This window comes from Python bivittatus, unplaced genomic scaffold (genome assembly GCF_059951505.1).
Source record: "Python bivittatus isolate LINGU-HERP-01145 unplaced genomic scaffold, Pbiv_v1 ctg000960_np1212, whole genome shotgun sequence".
In the NCBI taxonomy this organism is placed as follows: domain Eukaryota; kingdom Metazoa; phylum Chordata; class Lepidosauria; order Squamata; family Pythonidae; genus Python; species Python bivittatus.
The window spans coordinates 5,195,990-5,218,899 of NW_028277124.1; the positions used below are offsets into that span (position 1 = coordinate 5,195,990).

A 22,910-nucleotide genomic window follows, 5' to 3' on the forward strand; every position below is an offset into this window, starting at 1 on the left:
ATTGGTTAACACATGTAGATTCTGTGATAGTCATGCATTGTTTGTGCTGGAGATGTAAATAGTTTGCTTCCAATCATCCTGGAATTAGTCATTTCCCCCTCCAATGATGGGATCGAGATTGACTTTTAGGCGAACCTTTAATCATAAATTACACCACCCTGATCATTAGCTGATTTTTGTGGGACATTATCTTGTGGATCTCGCACTACAGAGGGAAGGAGAAGCTTTGCAGTACTGTGAGCTGGGAATAATGCTTCACCCACCTTGGCAGAAACCAAAAGGGTACCCACCAGGACATGTAAAGGTGGAGTGGAGCACGAACTCCTGGGGTCAGGATAGCTCATTGACTTAATGTGCCATCATTACTACAAGATTATAAAATAAATGTGGCAAACATAGCAGCCCTGAAGCCAAGAAAGATACACAGGGCAGTGACCCGGCCATTGGCAAGGAGGGGCACGTCAGGCACCGCAGCCATCAGAGCTGTGGCTGCACTACATCACAATGAAGCAGTGGAGACCACCTCCATTGAAGGCTTAAGACAGCTCAGGTTGGAAAGCAACAGTTTTGAATCAAAGCTGAAAAACATGGGTGGGTGAGGAAAACAAGCAGTGTGGGAAGGAAGCAGTGTGTGGTTTACCATAGGTGATGAGCCAAGTAGAAAGTATAGACCTATCTCCTATCTTAAAGAGAAATGGTGAGCAAGTAAGCAACCGCAAGCTAATGTTGCACACTCACCTATCCTGTTTTGCTCTCCAGGCAGTACTAAGCAAGTGATAGGTGCAAATGGCTTCAGGTTCTAACATTTTCTTTGCTTCTGCAAAACGCTACCTGCTCACTCATCCTCTTCCTTTGGACAACACAAGCCCGGAGGACTGGATTTAGCAGGGTCATCCGGATAAAAGGGGACCCTTTTCCCGCTGTGTAGTAGGGACAATCGATGGACGCAATCCGCACTACTTTCCTATCAGACGAAGAAAAGTGGGAGTGAGGTGGGTGCGATTTCAGTGAGTGGCTGCACTACTGAATATTAGATAATATTCAGTATTCATAATGTAGAATATTAGCAAGCAGAAAGAGACAGCTGCTCAAGGTTTGCCTCTAGGTAGCACCGTGGGCTAAATCTTCCCTTCTTACAGAGCCTGAGCAACAGCAAGAAGGTAATGCGAGGTGTTGAGGTCTTGCTTTTCTGTAGATGCGGCAGAACTCAGAGGAAGAGGCACGAGCAATTCATCGGCGGGATTCTGCCAGTGGAACGGGAAGAAAGCGGGCATCAAACTCTTACGGCCTGGGCCGACCCCGATTGGATCGTTATCTTTGTCACGTTCCGAAGATACGTTCCGCCCCGTGAGCCGGGTTTTCCCGACGTCTTGCTCCCTTTATGACGCTGCTACTGGTCGCCCCCTCCCGCCCCGGCTCTCTCTTCCTGATCGCCGCCGGTCCTTAAGTCACGCCCGGAACGCCTTTGCTAGACCTGCGTGGACAGGTCGAGGCGGAGACGGCTGGTCCTTATCTTCCAGCGCGGCCGGTGTGCCGAGTAAAAAGCCGGACGGCGACAGCGCTTTCTTCAACGCGGTTTCTCTTCGGGGCGATGGAGTCGGCGGCGGTGCTCGCGAGCAACTTGCTGTGCTCGAGAGCTTTCTGGCAGCGCGTCTCCGGCCCGCAGGAGGAGCGGCTGCTGAAGCTTATGAGCTACGGGATTGTGGTCTTCCTAATTGTGGCTGTGGCGCTTGTCCTCCACCGAGCCGCGGCACCGTATGGCCGCTACTATTCAGCCTCTCGCGGCCGCCCGGTTCCTGCCACCTTGGCCTGGATGGTGCAAGAAGCGCCTTCCTTTCTCTTCCCTTTGCTGCTCGTGCTCTGTAGCGGCGGTGCCCGCCTCAGCTTCTGGCCCAACCGGATTCTGCTGGGACTCTTCCTCGTCCACTACTTTTACAGGTTGGCGGGACTGGGGAGCGGGGGACGCCAGCCTCCTGCCTTGCACTCGAAGAGGCGGGTGACTGGCTGAGCAGGTGCAAAGGGAAAGAGCCCTGGTGTCTTCGCAGGTGGCATCTCTTAACACATTCAGACGCGATCTGGGCTGATTGGGGCGGCCCATCTACAGCGGGGTTAGCTTTTGAGTTTTACCGAGTCTGTCCTCAGGCTCTGTTCTGTTCAGGAACAAAACGGGGAGAAAGAGATGTTCCCCCTTCCCCCTTCCCCCTTCAGGTCTTGCAAGTATTCATGCTTACAGATTTTTATTCATTAGAAACTAACTTGCTTTTCCTTTCTTTTAATCCTCACTAATACTTGAATATAGTTGCAGCTGTAGTAATATCAGCAGCATGTTTTCTTTTTGTTTTCTCCCCCTTTTGCCAATCGTCTGCAAAAAGGCAAGAGATTGCTCTTTATAACTTTCAGTTACTTCTCCCAAAAAGAATTGTGCCATTGCTATGATTGGGATATTCTTTAAGGGAGAGGTTTCCAAAAATTTTTAGGCTGCAAAACCTGTTAATTTTTTTAAAAAAATGATCAAGAGTCAGAGTTTACTTGAGAAAATTGGCTGTGTTGGAGTGAACTTTATTTTTTTCTCTTAGCCTCTCCTTGAACGCTTGAGTTCTGGGGCATACAACCTGAAGAAACCTATTTTTCAAAGGAATTCCTGCTTTTTTTAGAGGTTACCTTTGAATGAGGTTTAACCCGGAACAGGACTGGTTAATTAAGTTTGTAGAGATCACTTTCACATAAAAGGACCAGATAGTATGGCTATAGCAGCATATTATGCATTGATTTGTTGAAGTCAGTGGGTCTCACTTCTGAGGAGCTACCAGTAGGGCTCTGGCCAATTAGACAAAATTTCAAAACAGTAGTTTTGACAGCATATTTTTCAGAGGTAGGTTTGGGCAGGGCTGAAAGTGTCAGGCTAAACACCAGGAGCTAAATCACTCTTAGTTGAGTGGAATAGGATCATGCCTTTCCTCTTGATTAAATTTACTGTCCATGTACTTTTTCTTTGTCATTGTCAGTTTATTCTTCAAAACTAAAAAAACGTAAAGTCCAGAGATGAACTTAATCATCAACAGAGACATAGCTTTTATCTGTAATTGACCATAAACAGTTTTGTACCACAGGAATTGATACGGCTCTGTACTAAAAGGAATGATATCCTCAATGCAGTGGCATAATTTGAAACCATAGTACTCTAAGCACCAGGTGCAGTTTATAAGAGTTATGGCAACCATATAGCTGGCTCTCTGATAAAATTTTACATTTCAGTTCATTCTCAGTATTGCACATATGAAGAATGATATTTTTGTATTTCTTGTCTCAAGCATCAAAATGTTCTTAATTAGAAAAGCCCCCCCCCTTTTTAAAATCTGCTCATCCTATTAATCATGCATTTGGAAAAACCTTTCCGTTATCACCATCATAGTTTGCTGTGTCTGAACCAGGATCTCCTAATTCCTTTTTCATACCTATGATAAAGCTCTCCCTGTCATTTATGGTTCTGAGCACACAATTTATGAGGTTCAGCTTTTGAACTAGGGTAAAGCAGTTACAGAAAGGAATGCCAACTGTAATGTTTTCCATCAGCACAATTGAATGAAATTCTACAATAGCTGCCTACAAGATCATTTATTTCCCTACAAGACCCTTTAAAGATGGCACATAGTAAAAAAAAAAAAAAAAAATACCATGCCAATTCTCCTGCATTCTTCAGAGTTATTCAAGAGCAGAAAACGGTATTCTTGACACAGTGATATAGAAAAACATTCCAGGAAGTAATTTTACTTCTGAATAATTACAGTGTTAAGAACGCATACCATTGTAATCAAAATTGTTATGCACAGAGTTTGTCTGAATTTATCCTCCTATAGAGGCTTCCCTGATTGTGCTGCATAGTGAGTACAGTAGAGAGGGATATGGAACAACCCAGGCATAAGACCAATACCTAAGTTTTGTGCAACTAAACTAAATATATAATTAATAATTTTCACTATTGATGCTCATATCCGATTGCTCATATATAAGAGAAGGCCTTTCTTCAAGGTATGGTGGATTTCTCAGTTGTCAGGACTTGGGTAGTATATCCACAATCACAAACATCTTTCCTAATGTTGCTAAGCTTAGTTTTCCCAGGTTTGTCCAGTTCTCTCTTACATTGTCTTTTTTGTAATGTAAATTCTCTGGATTATAGAGAACAAGTCATACCCTTAGAAACCTCAGTGACCCCATCATCTCCTTTTTGGCAGCCAAGAATTTTCTTGTTTGTTTTGCTTTGATCCATTTCTGTACACAGTTCCTCTATTTGTAATTTTATGACAACATTCTTCTGCCTCTTATAAATTTTCCCATTTCTCCTCTGTTAATGCTCTAAAATGTTTATATTGAATTTAGATGGAACTAGAAATTATCAATAGATTGATCTATAATTGTATAAAGGCACAATATTAATGATCAGTGGTATCTATGATTACAGAAGTTAGAATAAACCAGTTGCACAAATCCTAATACTGTATCTATTAGGGAGGTGATTTGCTCTCCCAACTCAAAATGAAGTTGGATAACAAGAAAACTTGTTGAAACTTGAGAATAATCCATATCCACGGTGGTGATATGGAACAAAGAATTATGTATTCTGGATTAATTTAGCTTGAATAAGTAAACATTTCCATTCCTTCTTCCTTGCTCTCATTCTGATTTGTATTTCTTGCATTATTTGTTGTTGATACCACAGTGTGAAAGTACCATATTTTTCCATCAATAAGATGCCCCCATGTACAAGCTGACCCCCACTTTTCCAACCCAAAATTAAGAAATCAATATTTTAAAGATAGTGCAGAACACATTTTTATTTAGTAATTAGATAACATTTACCTGAGGGGATGCAGTGGCGCAGCGGCTTTATGACGCTGAAAGTTGCTGGCCAGAAATGGTCACTTCAGTGGTTCAAGCCCAGCCTTCGCGTAGCAGAGTGAGCTCCTGCTTCCTCCCCCAGTTCCTGTCATCCCAACAGTTCGAAAACTTACGTGAGTAGATAAATGGGTACTCTCACTCCGGTGGGAGGAAAAATGCTGGCGGCGCCTTGCAAAAGGAATCATGAGCAGTTGCTGGTAGCGCGGAAGCCGCGCTCGCCCAAAAAAGGCACGAAGCAACGGAAACCCTGCCTCCTGCGCTCGCCAGCTGGGCTCTGCTCCAGGAAGGAGGCACTGGCAAACCACTTCCGAAACACCTTGCCTTGAAAACTGCAAAGGACTTGTCCAAAAGCAGTCACTGCAGAGTCGGTAACGACTGAGTGCAGATAAAAAACAAAAACAAAAAAAACATTTACCTGATACACTCAGTGGGAGGAGATCCAAACCATCTCTCTGCAGCTCTATTTCCATGCTCTTTTGCATAACTGATTACGTTCAATCACGAGTGAAACTGCTGATAGCTTGTCTCTGCAAACAGACTTCCTCCAATTGATTTGTTCAGCATCAGCTGATGTCAGTTACATAAAGCTTGTGACTGGAGGAAGTCTCTTTGCAGAGTCAAGCTATTTCACTCATGATTGGAGGCTAGCAATAGGAAGAAGCCTGTTTGCAGAGACAAAGTATGGGCAGTTTTGCAACTGCGTGGTTCTCTCCTCGGCTTACTTCCTTGAATAAGACACCCTTCAATTTTTAGCGTAAGGATTTTAGAAAAAAGTATCGTCTTATAGTCGGAAAAATATGGTAACTCATTTTCAGGAGAGGTAGCTATGTTAATCTTTTGTACCAGTAGTAAAAGAACTTGTGGTACCCCAAACTTAATAAATATCGCCTAATTCTTGTAGGTCACAATCCATTTTACTGTCTTGGAACCTTTGTATCATTCCTTTCACTTTTGTCCAATATTTTCAGCTAAAAAAATCATACAAATACAAAGAAAGAAAAGGAAACTAAAATTCTTAATCAGTTGTATTTTATTTTAGAAAGCTTACAATAAATAAGGAAAGTTGTATTTATGAAATATATGAAACATCCAAATATTAAGGCAACCTTCCAAACTTAATATCCTCCATCTCTTTTAGATTGCAATCTCTATCATCCACACCCAGTCCCACAGGTAGAAATGGTAGAAAAATCTGAAATCAGTTTTGGGACTGATTGCAATCGTATAAAAAGTTTTCGGAGAATGTAAACGACTGAATTTAATTAGATTTACTCCTGAGTAGGCAATGTACAAATTTATGCATCTCTAAATTAATGGTTCATTGTTTTACTTAATTGAATATTAGATAATAATGTTTTGAAGATACTGTAGCTATTAGGTGGTGTCTAATACTCTGTATTATTGTTAAATTGATTATAAATTAGTTATTTATAAAGGAAATAAAATATGATCTATCCTATAAGGCAAAACATAGCTACATAGAGAGGGGAGTTTGACTTCTTGTAATTGTCTTAAGATGTTTGCTGTCTCCCTAAAGAAATAACACAAGTGCCTAATGGAGTGTTTGTATAGTAAGCATGATAATTATTAATATTTATAAACCACTAGTGATGTTATTACAAAGTGAATGAAATCTCTACTAGCACTGTGTGCCTGGAACCTTTAATTTCCTGAAAGAATGTTCTGTGAAAACAAGAACATAGCAGGGAACAACAAACTGACCTGTGTCCGTGACATTTTGAGGATCAATATTTGGAGATAATGTAAAAATATTTGACCTAAAACTGGGCTATAATTTTGGACTAGAAGTCTGAAATAGCTAACAAACTTTATTTACTAAAAAGAAAAGAGAGATACTAAAGAGAAATAAATTACACTAATGCCAAATTTTAAGCCATGTTTTAACCATATTTTATTGAATAAGTTGCAATTAGCTGGATCCACACAATATTTTGTGTCTTAAGTCGTTTATAAATGACAGGAGCAGGGTTCAATACAAGCTAAGCTGTGAAAAAGCAAATCACCCTTTGACTTGGAATGTTTTGTGAATTCAACTTAAATGTGTCTGATAGATTTGAAAGAGGTTGCTGACTACTGCATTGTTTCCAGTTAGCAGGTTTTTAAAAAATGAAAGGGAAAAATAATAAGTATATAGTAAATATACTTTTATATATTTTATTATAAAAATATAATAAGTATATAGTAAATAAATAGGGTAAAGTACCCAATGTAAAGAAAAACAATCACTGGGAAGAAAGATAATTTTCATGATATATCTTACTGCCAGAGTTGGATTCTTATATTTTAATATATCTCTAAAATGCATGGAACAATTTTAGCAGGCTAACAATCAGTAACAAAATCACATTTTTGTTCTGCTTGACTGTGCTATATATGCAGTCCAGCAGAACATCATCAGTTTTTTATATATTTGATTACCAATCAGAAGACCAGAGAAAGTACTTTGCAATGAATTCCAATAAATCTATTTGTAAGTATACTTAACGGTGAATATTCTGAGGCCTTTTGGCTCTCAGAGCTCTTTTTGGCAGTCCCTAAGTCTCTTCCCTCAATGCTAATTGCCCACCATCTTGAGGCAGGACACACAAAAACTCTAAGGTAAGTCTTAAAATTGATTTAACGTAGTTTTAAATACCCCACAAGTCTAGGAAAAGATAGGAAGTCTCGCCTCTATTTACGTGGATGTTGCCTGTCTCCGCATAGTATCTGCCTGGCCAGTTCAATCTGGCAAGGTTGGTGTGTTCTGGGTTTCATTGATTGAACAATGCCATCTCCCGGAAGTGCACCTTCTTTGTAGCAGCATCTGCCCTCTGGAATGAGGTTCCCCTGAGATTTGAATGGCCCCCGCCCTACTGGCATTTTGAAGGGCCCTGAAGACATAGGGTGAGGATGATTGACTCCCCTTTTCTTCCTTTTCCTTGTTCCCATCTGGGTTTGTTTTCTCTGCCATCTTTGTTCCTTTGTTTTGCATTGATTGTGTTTTTTGTATTGTTCCTTGTTCTAAACGTTTTTTTTTTATCCGCACTCAATCGTGACCGATTCTGCGGCGACTGCCTGGACGAGTCCCTGCAGTTTTCAAGGCAAGGTGTTTCGGAAGTGGTTTGCCATTGCCTCCTTCCTAGAGCAGGACTGCCCATTTTACATCATTACACCAGCTACTATAACTTAGCCCTCCTAAAAAAAAAAAAAAAAAAGCTAAGTGCTGCTTCTGAGTACCAACATATTGCCCACCCATTGTATAGCACCAGTACTTTCAGGAACTATAAAGGGATATATTAATTTACTTGTGAAATAGTATAGGCCATCCAAAGTTAACCTAGACAAACTGCAAATTTGTTTTTCAATGCCCCTAAATAATTTATATCATAGAGTCCTTAGTTCTGAACTCACTGTTGCTGAGAAACAGCAGTTGAGTATATGAAGCGGTAACCCTAAGGATATTGCATCGTTTGTTCAAAATCCCTAGCATCAATGTGCATTGCTTGATCCTTGTAGGCAATGTGATACTAACAGCCTTGTGTTCCCTCCTGTCCTCATTTTCTTCCATTCAAATTTGGCTAGGTGTATCAACACTTCGACAGTATTACTACTACTGTAGCTACTGCTGACAAGTTATTAAACGCGCCTGGGGGGCTGAGATGAGGGATTTTTTTCATCCAAAAAGAATATATTTAGTCATGAGCCTGCAAATGACAAGTAACTTTTCCCTTTCTCACTTTGATCCTGCAATAACTTTTTGCTGTGTTTATCTTTTTAACACAGTACTCATTAAACAACTGAAACAGAATGATTTATAATGCCTAATCCTTGCTATTGTGAGCAATATGCCCTACAAACTTTAAACACTTAAATATTAGTACAAGATATGTGTGTGCGTGCATGCATGTGTATTTACTATTAGTATTCCCTCTTGAGCTTTTTGTAATGGAAAAACGATCTAAGGATAGAGTTTTGCTATTGAAAATATACATGTGCAAATGTCTGTGAATTATTGTATATTTCTGTAGTGTTCAAAATTAAATCAAAATTTTATTTTTCATATTCCAGATCATTCATCTTTCCTTTCTTAATTCGTGGAGGAAAGCCAACACCATTTCCTACATTTGTGTTAGCATTTGTATTCTGTTTATATAATGGGTATTTACAAGGCCGGAGTTTAAGTAATTATGCAGAATTCTCTTCCAACTGGTTAACAGAACCACATTTCATTCTTGGTGAGTCAGTTTAAATAGCACGTATATGTCAGATTGTTAACAATTGATCTTTGTTTCTTACCCTGAAGAGTTTAAATTCTCTCTCTGTGTTAAGCTGTGTTTTTTCTTTTGTTCAAGCTGAAATGGTACCTTCTTGAGTGCTGCATCCCACTTACTAGTGAAAAAGAAGTCCTAGAGAAAGAAGCGATTCATATTTTTGTTAGCTATTTGAATGGTCAGAACATGTAGCAAAAACATACTTTTTCCCAACGTTATTTCTTCATTTTTATATTTCTGACCCACTCAAGATGGCTTACATGGCAGTCTACCCTAATTTTGGCCCTACAACAACCCTCTGAAGTTGGCTTTGTTGAAAGAGAATAAGCAGTCTAAGTCACCCAGTGAGCAAAGAGTTGTGGGGGGCAGGGGGGTTGTATCTCTTAGCTACCATCTAATGGTAGTCAGCATTGTTTAGCCAAGATTTTATTGTAAAATTAAATTTTATTTTAAGAGAGCCAGTTTGGTTTAGTGGTGAAGGTGCTGGCCTAGAAACTAGGAGACTGAGTTCTAGGCCTGCCTTAGGCATGAAAGCCAGCTGGGTGACTTTGGGCCAATCACTCTCTCTCAGCCCAGCCCATTTCACAGGATTGTTATGGGGAAAATAGGAGGAGGAAGGAGTATTAGGTATGTTCGCCACTTTGAGTTATTTATAAAAATAATAAAGGCAGGATAAAAAAAAAAAAAAGATGTAGCCAGTAAATAAGTCCTGCTGAAATGCTGGAGTTTGAAAAAGGGGTTTAATTGTGGGGAACAATGTGGGAACTCTAAACTATGGGTAGTCCTTGCTTAATGACCACAGCTGGGACTGACAACTCTGTCGCTAAGTGACTTGATAATTAAGCGAAAGATCACACAACTGCAATTCGCAATTTTACGGAAGCTTCTCCTTTGAATTTGCTTGTTGGAAGCCGGCTGTGAAGTGCACAAATGGTGATTGTGTGACCACAGGATGCTGCAGCAGTCATAAACACCTGCGGGTTGCAAAGTGCCCAAATCTCAGTCACATAGTGTTCCCATTTCCAGCTTGTAGTACCTTAAGGCTGTCTCAGCTGCAGGGGGATTCTGAGATACAGGTGGAAGCTTGCTTGGAAAATAGTTAGTGGTCTATTCTTGCTTTGGGGCAAGGAAGCTGTGTGGATTTGTCCTGTATCCTGCAATTTTATGCTTCTTATGAAATGGCCTTAGTCTGCAAAGCCTAAGTCATAACAAATTTGCTTACAAACTATTTGCTCATCTTATTTCATTAAAAAAAATTCTCCATGAATTCTCATCCATATTCTCAGAGTAACTACCATTTTTCATGCTACTTAGATGGCAATCTGTATTGATTTCTGTGTGCCTGGAGTGCTGGTTCTGAAAAAACCTCACTACAGAAATCTCTGGTTTTTTATATCTCTGCCAAACTGGCATGGGAAAACAAGCAAATGGCTCTAATCTCATCAATATCTGGTACTATTGGATGAAGTTTGCAGGCATGTCATCCATTCTGAGTTACCCATAATCAGTTTTGATTATTAATCAGAACAGAGTTAATTTCGTAACTGCATAGTAGCTCTGTACAGAGAAATCTCTCCAGATTGAATAAAGCCAATACAGAGCAATGAACCACTTTCTTCAGCATATGCACGTGTTACTTATTGACTACCTATGTTTTTTTTTAAAGCTTTAATTTTCAAGCCAGTGTTTTAATATGATTATTCCAGGGATTGCAGGCTGGTTAGGTGGTCTCCTGATTAACGTGCATTCTGATCATATTTTGAGAAACCTAAGAAAACCAGGGGAGACTGGATATAAAATCCCAAGAGGTAAGTGCTGCAAATGTTAAATTTAAAATTTGCTTTGAAATATTCTAATTATTGCTTGCCAGAGCCTCAAACCTTGAACCAGAGTTTTCTTTTTAACTGTGATTATTACAGGAGTTGATTAAATAAATGGAAAATGTTATTATGTTTGCTAAGTAGAATCACCTTTGATTTAATCTTAATTCTTTGTGACCTAGATAGATACATCTGTGTTGTTTTCCTGGCATGATATGAAAATGGTTTGCCATTGCCGCCTTCTGGCATGATATTTCAGTGTCCCAATCTATCATACAGACTTGGATTTCCCAGATGATCCTTGATCCAAGTGCTAACCAGAACTCTGCTTAGCTTTCTAGATCAGCTATGGTCAGCTGAGTGCAACCAACCCTTTTTTAGAACATGCTGACTGAGATCACCATAAACTTATTGAACTTCCATGTAAATTTTCTTGGAAACAGTACAGAACTTGTTTTCCATTGCCATCTTCTGGAATGTTTTTTCAACTCCAGTTAATGGCTATAGAGAGGTACAGGCAAAATACAGTTTCCTTGTTCCTGGCTACCTTGTCACATAAGATAGCAAATTCACAGTCTGGCGCTGAAAAAAGAGTTGAAATCTCTCTTGAGCTCATTATATTCACACCAATATTTTCAATATAATGCAGGTTTAATAGATGAGGCTACACATTTTCCAAGAATTACCCATAACACAAATAGGTGGAATATTGGATAATCCTTGTCCTGTAACTCCAGTTCCTTCCAAAATGTATGATGCAAACTTATTTGGATGTTATTAAAGAGATGGGTGTATTCAGAGTATGTTCAGTATGGCTGGATTCACACATAACACTACACCATGGTTTGCTGAATAAGCAATAATTGACTAGATCCACGTAATTTGTTATAAACTAAGGCATACAAATCACAGTAATTGGATTGGCTTAGGTGGCAAGCCAAAATCAATCTGCATTATAAGATGCGTGAACTAATACGTCATTTCTTAAAGGTACTGTTAACTAAGAGAAAACTTGTTTGTTTTATCCATATTAAAATGCAATTTTTATCAGAAAATGCTCTCAAAACAATATATATTGCTGTAGTACAATAAAAGCGACAATCCACATAAACTAAAGATGGAGTTGCAAAAAATGCAGGTAAAATAGGGATATATTAAAATACTTCCCCCAACAAACCGTGAGGGATATTCATCAACCTTCTAAACAAGATAGCCTTTATCTGTTAGTAGAGAAGAGGCTATTCAGATGTTGAATCCCACAATTTAGTGAGAATTTTTTCTCGTTGCCATATTTTCCCCTGAAAATCTCAATGTTTGTGTCCTGCTTTATTTGTTCTATCAGAAAAGTTTTTGGCCAGTATATTTCATGGTATTTTTCATGGCAGTCAGTGAAGAAAACCTGGAACGTATCTGACAAATTCAAGGCTTCAGTGGCCCTGCCTGCTATTGGCTCCTTGAAAGACTAGTCTAGAATATAATGAGGCCTTGTGTTTCCCTGGTTTAGCTGTGAAAAAACAACAGCTCACTCCTGGTTTGACCAAGATGATTTTAGTTAGGTTTTTCCTTCATCGCTTTGCAGGTAGAAGGTTAAATGGTAGGCACAAGGAGGATTTTATTACCTAGGAACTAGTGACAAACTGCCTAGTTTTCCACTCATTTATACCATTCTGGAGTTCAGGGTTTTATTGGAGCGGGATTGGTGAAGAATGATGCAGCAGATGGGAAAAAAGCAGAGACAACAAACGCAAAATGTTGAAATACATCTCCTAACTACATCTAATAGTTGCTCTTTTGTCTGAGGGTTTGGTTGGTAACCCGTTAAAACAGTGAAGGGTTATGTTTCCTAAGACAGAGGATAAAGCCAAAAAAGGGGGAAAAATCCTCTTCCCAACACTAAAATACAGTTCCAACTGGCAAAACTAGCTGCCAACAGAATTAATCTATTCCATTTTAAAAGGGCAGTACCCCAAAACTAGGAATTGAGATTTTGTCTTGAACTTCTAACATCAAAACAATAATCTTATGATTATTTCTTTTGTTTTGAAGGAATGGTTCCCTTCTTTCAAGGATCTAATGCTTGAAAAGGGTGGTGTTGAATAATTTCCTTGATTTATTTGATATCAATATAGCACATTCATTATTACAGATGTGGTTGGAAAATATTCAAGACACTTCCAAGTTTATATTTGTTGAAACATATTGAACTTTACTTGTTAAGTCAATCATTCTACTTTTTCTTTTTTCTGTAGGAGGAATGTTTGAATACATAACTGGAGCTAACTACTTTGGGGAGATTGTTGAGTGGTGTGGATTTGCTCTTGCCTGCAGGACGCTAGAAAGTAAAGCTTTTGCCATCAACACATTATTAGTATTAGGAAGCCGAGCATATACGCATCATCAGTGAGTTTTCCAAAATCTTAATTTCTCTTGAATGTTCATTTGAGTTTATATGATGGTTGTCATAAATATTTGGTGCATATATATCCTGAAGTTGTTTTTCTTGTAGACATTATATTTACTGTCCAATTTTAAACATTGATTCATATAAGTATGTTGCTTAGTTTTGAAAATTACATTTTTTATTAAAAGTATTTCTTAATAAAGAACATTAATTATCTTAAAAATACCATGTAATTTAGTTCATCTGCAAGGAAGTTCTCTCCTAACATTTCAAGGTGAACTTGCCTGATTCGTCCATATATACCAGTAGGAATGTAATTCTCTTTCAGAATCCATACACTTGAATGAATCTTTGAGATAGATTGTAAATAGGCTCACAACATGTCCCTAGAAACGGTGAGACAGGGATGATGTGCTGCCCCTTCCATGGATATTGTATGGAAAATAAGTAATCTTTTATCCATAAAAAGTCCCTTCAAGGAGTAGGAGCGTAAATCATGTTTCACTGATTGTCAGATATACGTATGTGGCCCCATTTTCAACGTATAGAAACAAGCTTGCCAAGCAACCAGACTTTAAGTTTTCCCTGTAGATATTTTTAAAATAATCAAAAGACAGGCATTAAATTACCTTGTGAAATTTGTTAGTTTTTTTTTTTTCATCTGTGCATTTAATGTGGGAAAAATGGATTTCTTCAGAAACATATGAAAGAAATGTGAACCAGATTTAGAATGATTTGCCATCCATCTTCTAAAATTTCAGAAGGATCTAATTTAAATCGATTTTCCAGCTCTCTCTATTGGAGTATATTCTATAATTTTAGATGTTTGAGAACTGAGCAATCATCTCCTGGCTAACACCAAAAATACACATCTTTGCAAGTATCATATAATACACCAGTTGTAACATATTTTTATATCCACTATTATTGTATTATTCTACTTTTATTTAATTATTTTTTTTAGTTGTTTTCAGTTATACCTTCTATCTCTGGCCTTTGGCGGTAATAAAGATTCATCCATTCACCCCAGGTTTATTTACTTTTTTAATATCTGAGCTTTTGAGGCTTCTTATAATGTTTTTCCTGCTACAAAATAAGCAGGTTTTTAAATGACACTTCCAGTTTATCAGGGCTGTATAAGCTTCAAAATGATTTGGAAGAAGCACTTTGGATCTCATGCTAGACTAGTACCTTTCTGCTATTCTTTAAAGCAGTTATTCTTCTTTTCAGGCTTTCACAAGAGCTGGAAAAAAGATGCTTCTGCTTTTCAGAGTTCCATTGATGTTGGGCTGCTTTCATGTTTCAACTCATTAAAGAAGTCACATCTTTTTTTCAAGGGTGCAGGGATATTTTAATAAATAGCGGGGGTACATACTCATACAAGTTCTGAAGCACTTTTTCTGAAATATTTTCTAAGCTTGTACAACTCCATTTAATTATTTTTCCAAAAAAAGTGGGATAAAAATTTAATAATAATAATAATAATAATAATAATAATAATAATAATAATTTAATTCATATATGTTTTCTACCAATATAGTACTCAAGGCAACTAGCAGTAAAGAATACAATAGAAAGGGTCAAAATCCAATAAAAGCAATTAATGTATTAATTCAGTTTGAAAAGCTTGACTGATCTTGATTCCTTTGTGAAGATGGAAAAAGTGAAAGCTATATACAGCTGCTGAGAGAGTACAGTCTATAACTCTAGAACAATATCTGTTAACTAAATAAATTTTCTGGCATAGGTTTATTAAAAACAAGTTTTATGTAAAATTACAATGTATTTATATTTTATTTATAAGGTACCATCTTAACACAGGATGCTTTCTGTCATAACTTCATAGGTATCACTGATCCACAGTTTATTTAACTATAGTTTATTGAATAAATCACAATTGATTAAATTCCTATAATATGTTATACTGGAAACTGGGGTTTATGAATTACAATCATAGATACAGTATACAGTACATAACATGCTAAACCAAAGTAAAAAAACCCAACAATACCCCCCTCTCCCCCAATTTGGCTTAGTGCAATTTGTGAATTAGGTTGCAGAGTTTGAAGGTGGCTTTTAAATCTTCTAATCAAATTCCCTGCTTGAAATGTAGGAAATTTAGAGCTAAAGCGAACTGATGTCCAATTAGGCACTCAACTTCATTGTTTAGTTTTTCTTATTTATTCTGGTTTATCTATAATCTTTCTATTTAAAGGACACTGAAAGTAGCAAACACTCAAAGGGTAAACAATTAAAGCCAAATAAAGCAGCTAAAATTATTATTAGTACCGCTTCTTAACTCCTGAATGTCAATTTCTTTCTTCAAAGTGGAAACACTTGAGGAGCTAAACGGAATGTCCAAACAGTGCATTCCATAGTTTGGGAGCAATATGGAGAAGGCCATCTTCCATAGGCCCAATAGAGGGGTCTTGGAAAACATTGGCGTTATTAAGAGAATCTCCGCTGCCAGTTTTAATAACTGGATATGTCCATACCTCAAAGAGACTGTTCTCCAGCTCTCTGATATTGTGTATTGATCAGTAGCTTTTTTTTTCTTTGTGTCTTCAAGTCAATATTGACTCCCAGCGACTGCCTGGACAAGTCCCTACAGTTTTCTGGGCAACATTTTCAGAAGTAGTTTGCCATTGCCTTGTTCCTAAGGCTGTGTGAGTGTGCCTGCCCCAAAGACATCTAGCTAGCTTTGTGCCTAAGGTAGGATTAAAACTCTCAATCTTCTGGTGTCAAACCCAGCTCCTTTAATCGCTATACCAAACTGGCTCTCATAGTACCCTAGCTGCCACATTTTATACCAGCTTTTCTAAAGCTTCTGGATGTTCTGTTGTAAAATTTCTCAAATATATTTTTCCTTATGTTTAGCAAAAACTGTGGGTTAGGCCCACCGGATCGAATTTTTCCCTCTGAGGTTTTGTTATGTCTATCCCTTGCTTTCTCTACTTTGAGTTAAATATATCCAGTTCCTTCAGTCTTTACACATAAGTTCACTTGGTTAACAAATTCTGAAACCATTTTTCATAACCATAACACCTAGAACTTTTACAACACTCCAATTGAGAATTGAAAAATATATGGCAAATTAATACAAGTCATCACATTGCTGTCTTATAACTTAATTATAGTCCTACTGCATTCCCTCAGATCTGACTTTAAGTCAATCTAACCTCCCTTCCCTGCATATTGTCAAATAAGGAATGCCAACGCTAAAGAAAAGGAAACCTGGAAATTCTCCCCTCCTCATAGATGTGCAGAAGCCACACTCCCGAAGGATAGACCAGGACAAATTAAAATAATTAATTGAATTAATCTTTTTATTAAAATAAACTTGTCTGTAAAATGAGATACCCCCATTTACAAAATTAATTGATCCTGCATCTACCTATATTACTCATTTTCTCATACATACTCAAACTACTGTTTTCAACAGTTAACAGAATCTTCTCATCTCAGCAAATTAGGTATAATCCCTCCCCACTTATGTAATTATTTGGGAGAAACACTTCAGCTTTCTGTTAGGTAAATATATTCTTTTCACATACTTTATTGTCAGGTCAAGTATCCTTATGTTACATATCTTATATTTTGGCAAGCTTAATCGAAATATTTGAAATTTCTTAGATTTCATTTCTTTAGTTTGGGCTTAATATTCCATTTTATGAAAGCCACTTTAGCTTGTATTCCTGTCTTTGGAGACATTTGGCATTCTTTCCATTTTTTGTCATTTACACATTTAATGCAAATTCTCTCAGCCCAACATGTGTTTTCAAGATGCTTATAAACTGATTTCTTTACAACGTTTGGATGTATTTTGCATGAGTGACTAGAGTAGCTACAGCAGGGAAATTCAGTCTTGTAACTGCAGACAAAGGAGGGCATAGATTGCGTCCCTCTTTTCAGGTTCCACCCTAAACAAGGTTGTCATAATAAGACTGAATGTAGCTTTTTCAGCCTCAAGATTGTAGGTTATAATGCTAAGGCCGCTACTTGCAAAGTACCTGTTATCTCGATTGAAAATGATGACCTGGTGTGTATCACAAAGACCTGATTGAGATTAGTCACTCCTGGCTCTGCCTGCTTAGTTAGTCCATAGTGTATCATGCTAGATCTGTAAGACCCAACTTTTCCTACCTTCAGAAGTAACCTTTCTTGTCAGTCAGGTCTTTTTAAAAGGATGATTTTAGTGGTTTATACTGGTTTTTGCTTGCTTGTATTTTGTTTGACTGTTAGCCCTTTTGAATGTCATATACTGTAGGTAGAAAGGAACAACGTAAATTGAAAATCATCATAATTTCAGGTTCTTAAATAAGTTGGTACCATTTAATTTGCTTTTAAAGAACTATGTGCTAAGTTTTTGATGCTGATGTTAGTTACTGGTAAGAAACATTCTGTCATAAAGTCACACACATAATGTGAAAAAAATACACTTATTTACATTTCTTAACATTTTGATATGTCTGGGTCAAACCATGTGTTCACTTACTTTTTTTTCTTCTTCAGATGGTATCTCAACAAGTTTGAAGACTATCCACGTTCCAGGAAAATTGTAATTCCATTTGTGTTCTGAACTCTCTGTCAAACTCTGAATTTTGAATAATGTACTACAATTTGGGGGGAAAAGGTTAGCTAAAAGGGCTTTTATAGGTACTTCTAGGGAAATTTATCTCAGTGCTAATATGATCGAATGATGAGACAATGATTAATTCTGTTTTTTTCGTATTGAAATAAATCTAAAAGCAACAGAAAACTCTGGTGTTGATTATTAGTAATTAGTTACTGAATTTTGATAGCATAAGCAGAGAGGGCTCATGCTATTATAAACATGATTTAGAAAGGCATATCTGATCCCAGAACATAGATCTGAAGATAGATTGTCCACTGGAGTGGGTGGCTATATTAAATTTAAATAATCATCATCATCTACCTTGATGTGGTTGTGGAACTTGCGTGCTACAAGGAGGATGAGAGCTATGCCAGAGGTTCAACCATACTGGGCAGGTCTCATCAGAGGAGCCAGACGAAGAGTGTCTCTCCCATAAACAATATGGTGAGATGTAATTTATCGAAACCTATACCCAGGTCAGCAAGGACCGTGTTAGGTGTTCTAGTTCCTGGGCATCTGGTGACAAGTGGGCTACAGGACTCAGGACTGTTGGCTGAGCAACCAGGACTAGCAGCTACAGGACTACTGGAAGAAAAGTTGTTTACCTGTCGCAAATATACAAAGACTGAAAACAAAGAAATAATGATCTGCTATTACAAATCAAGTCCAACAGTAAGAGGATATCTGAAAAGAATGCACCACTTCTGGAAAGAACAACATCCAGAATCAAATAGAACAGAACAGAGGCTACCAGATCAAAGTTGATTTATAATATGAAATAAAGTGTTCACAGAAATAGAATTGGAAGAACTACAAAGGTCTGCCCAGGGCAAAGAAACTGAAGCCTTGCCAGAAGTAGCTCAGACTGTAGAAGCAAACCAGGGGGAGTTGACAGTAGAGGAAGCCAGCATAGCTACTGAATCATTTTCATTCCCAAACCAGGCACCCTCTCCTTTTCCTTCTCTTCATAAAGAACAAAGCCCTCTAACTAAAAAACAAGAAGAATTGAAAGAAAGAATAACTGAGCATCTAGAACAGCACAAAAACAACAGATTAAGGTTGCCTGCATTGAAGCTTGTTACAAAGAAACAGCTAGTACAAGTGTTAAAAGATGGCAATACTGTAATATCAAATACAAGCACCAGCTCACTGCAAGAAACAAACCAACTAATGTACAGCATGGCTGCAGTTATAACTAAATACACTGGATGCAAAATCAAAAAACAAGAAAAAAAGCCAAACAGTGCACCACCAAAATGGAAGATCAGGTTGGAAAATAAGATCAGCAGGCTAAGATCAGATGCAAGCAAGCTAGAACAGATGAAAGAAAATAAGCTGAAGAACAAGAAGACCAAAGAATACCTGATCAAGAAATATCACCTAGAAACAAGGAAGATCAAAGAAGCACTGGAAATAATAAAACAGCCTATAACAGCTGTAGCCAAAAAGATCAGCAGATACAAAGCTTGAATTGCACACTGTAGGCAGAATCTCCAATTTCAGTTGAATCAAAAACGTTTCTACCAAACCATCACTGGAGAGACTGCAATGAACCAATTATCACCTGACAAAGAAGAAATAGTGCAGTTCTGGGCATAGCTATGGCACAACCCAAAAAATACAACAATAATGCAGCTTGGATAAAGGAGGTGGACAAGAATAAAAAATCAGCAATCATATGATGAGGCACGACCCCCAAGCCCCAGATCCAGATCCATGCAGAGGCGAGCAGAGCAGTGTCAATCAAGGAGAATCCTTGCAAGGCAAAGGGTGAGGCCTGAATAATTGCAGCCAGAGCAATTGTAGCTTGCTTTGCCTTCACTCTTTGTTGGAAACAACCATTTGAAAACCTAGCTCATGTCTTGTGAGTTCTTGAGGGCGACTTGTTCTTGAATTCCTGACTTCTGGACTGGCTGACTACCCAATTTGGCTTTCTGACTTTTGGCAATGTAACTAGACTACTCTTTAACTTCTTGGACTGTAAACGGTACTTTGTTAAGTCTTGGTTTACAACTCATCTTCTGTTATCTGCTTCTGGCAACTGTGTTTGCTACCTTGAAACAGAACAGAAATTATGGAGAAAAGGCCAAGGAAGATCAAGAATTGGTCAGCACCAGGTGAAGATGAACTGTATGGTTTTTGGTTGAAACATCTGACTGGTCTGCACCCACTCATTGTCAAGCAGTTTAAAAACATACTGCAAGGAGGTGAAATTGAAGATTGGTTAACATCTGGCAAAACCTACCTGATAATGAAGGATCCAAAAAAAGGGGCAGTACCAGGCAACTACAGGCCAGATACCCACTTACCAAAAACTTTCAAATTGCTAATTGGCGTGGTAGCTGATACAGTCCAAGAGCATCTAGGTGAAAACAAGCTTTTTCCATCTAAGCAGAAAGGAAACCACCTAAACAGCAGAGGAACAAAAGATCAACTCCTAATGACGAAAACTAAAATAGTGAAGATAGATAGAAAGATAAAATGGAAAGTGACTTCCAATTATCTCCCATACAGATATAAATACAAATTAAGAAAAAGTTAAATCTCTTACCACTAATTAATCCAAATTCACATTATTTCTATCAACACAAACCACCTAAATATTAAAACCCACAATCAAAAAACTTTCATTTTTTTCCCATACAAGCATGTAATCTAAGAAGGGTTCCCATGAGGAGACAAATTTAGAAATGATATTATCTCTTATTAATGCTGTTAATTTTGTCATTTGAGCCAAGTCCATTAGTTTAATAGTCCATTCTTCCGCTGTAGGTATTTGTGGATCCTTCCATCTTTCTTGACTTGTTCATCTTCCAGATTCTATAACGACATCTTATACATTTTAACAATAATATATTCATCATTTATACAAAGTTGCATCTCAAAGTAAATTATTTCATTAGCAAATCTATAATTCTTTTTATCCAACTTAAAACGTTCAAACAGTTGCATATAAGTAAACCAATAACATATAAAGCCTTCTAACTCTAACTATTCTTTTATTTTAAAATTTAGTTCACCCTATCCCTTCTAATTTTTCCCAACGAAAGAGAATTTTATTCTTTTTCAAAACATCTGTCAAAACAGCATAATTCTTTCCCTTCCTTAAAATCCTTACTAGTATTTCTTTAGGCACAGTTATATCCATATTTTCGGTGTTAAGTTTAGAATCAAAGTGTACTTGGAAGACCAACACATCTCTTGGCTTACCATATACAATTTCATGCTTAGAATTTATACAAAGAATGTTCTCTATTTTATCCATCATATTTATTAAGTTTTCTTCTTTAATCTCAGGAATTTCCCTGGATCTTAAACAAAATTCTATATGTCTCAGTTCCAGTAATGCAGCTTTATCCAACTCTCTGTCCCTTTTACTTTCTAACGAATCATTAACTTTTTTGTTTCCTTCTTCCAGTTCCTTTTCAATTTTGTCGAATTTTTGGTCAAGCCTTTTGTCAAGATCAGCAAATCTGAAGTCAAATATTTGGTTAACACTTTGGATAATGGTTTGTGTGATTTTAAGAGTATATTCTTCAAACATGCCTTTCATCCAGTTAAGTTCACCAGACCCACCACTTATATGCTTTCTGGTGGCTATTTATTTCTTTTTCTTTTTCCCCTTACTTAAAAATTTAAAAAAGGAGAAAAAATGTTTCTTCCTTTCGATAATTTCTGATTTAATACTTTTGCTCCCTCTTGTTGTAAGGTTTACCCCGTTTGTCTAGAGAAACTCTTGTGACACGTGTTCAACAAAGAAGCTTACTCAAGTGTAACGCAGCAGTTATAAACAAAGCCAGGACTGGCTTGGCACATCTCATGATACAGTTTATAGTTCTCCCCTTCCCGCACTTTGCCCCGTTGCTAAGTTACATATTGCAGATTGCAGATTACCAACTGCCCCGGTAATCCCCCCCTGCTACTCCAATAGCAGGTTCAGCCAGTTCCCATTGTCCCTTAATCACTCTGCCCTGCTGGCGTCATCGTGTTTCCTCTGGGTCCTTTCTTCCCGCGGGCCGTGGCTTAGTCCTTTGTCTCGGCGCTCACAGTTAATCAGAGTGGATACAAAACTTCCGCTCTGCGGTTTTCCTGTTAAGTGGGCGCAGGTGGCTTGTAATCAGCCGCGCCTTTCACTTCCTCTTTTTTCCCCCAGCTTGCGAGCGGGTGGTAGAGCTGACTCAGTGCGGCTGGGCAAGTTCCTAGCAGTGCCGTGCTGGCTAAACCTGACACTTGTGGCCAAAAATAATATTTCTCAAATGCAAACGTAACTGGATAGCCACAACAAACAGCAAGATGAGGGGGGGCCAAATCAGCAACCAATCACAGCTTAGAAAAACGAGCAGACCAAAACTTTCTCACAGCTAGCAACAAAGCAAGGGAAGGTCAAATCTGCAACCAATCATAACTTGAGAAAATCGCCAAACCAAAACTTTCCCACAGCATCTACAAATAGATCACTTTCAATTCCACGAGAAAACACTTATATAAAAATCTTCCTTTTTAAAAGCAAAAGTAAAATGTAGATAAAAATAGTCTCCTAAAAGTGTAGAAAACTTCCTACAAAACATTAAAACTTCCAGATTGCATGTTCTTATTTCAATCCTTCAAATCCAGTACAATGCACTTTAAAAGTCCTCAAAAATAATGAAAATCCAACCAAGAGAAGAAATATTTCTGTAGTGGGGATAGCCTCTTTAAATTCTTTAAGTAACATACAGCAAAAGTGATTTTAGAGGTGGGATGGCCGGAAGTAATGTCTCTTTGAAGAGGCTTTAAACGTGGCAGCGACAAGCTGATCCGCCTGCTTCCCAGCCGACTGCTCACCATTCATTCGCGATCCGTGTTCGATTGATAAGCTATAGCTGTCCGGAAGATGCAAGGCACAGTTTGATGGCTTCTCCTTGCCC

At 37.9% G+C, this 22,910-nt stretch overlaps 1 protein-coding gene across 1 annotated transcript; it reads left to right on the top strand.

Annotated features, from left to right (window-relative positions):
• The first annotated feature begins 1,360 nt into the window (after positions 1-1,360).
• Positions 1,361-18,140, top strand: SRD5A1 (steroid 5 alpha-reductase 1). The gene is made up of 5 exons (XM_007434901.3): positions 1,361-1,938; positions 8,965-9,131; positions 10,874-10,975; positions 13,237-13,387; positions 17,901-18,140. The coding sequence occupies exons 1-5, from the start codon at positions 1,592-1,594 to the stop codon at positions 17,965-17,967; spliced, it is 834 nt and encodes a 277-aa protein (XP_007434963.1). The 5' UTR covers positions 1,361-1,591; the 3' UTR covers positions 17,968-18,140.
• Positions 18,141-22,910: the final 4,770 nt, after the last annotated feature.

Excerpts from the sequence above, each read along its gene's own strand:
- SRD5A1 (XM_007434901.3), top strand. The coding sequence starts at position 1,592 with ATGGAGTCGGCGGCGGTGCTCGCGAGCAACTTGCTGTGCTCGAGAGCT. Across the intron at positions 10,976-13,236 it reads TGGATATAAAATCCCAAGAG|GAGGAATGTTTGAATACATA; the intron begins GTAAGTGCTGCA and ends TTTTTTCTGTAG. Across the intron at positions 13,388-17,900 it reads CGAGCATATACGCATCATCA|ATGGTATCTCAACAAGTTTG; the intron begins GTGAGTTTTCCA and ends TTTCTTCTTCAG.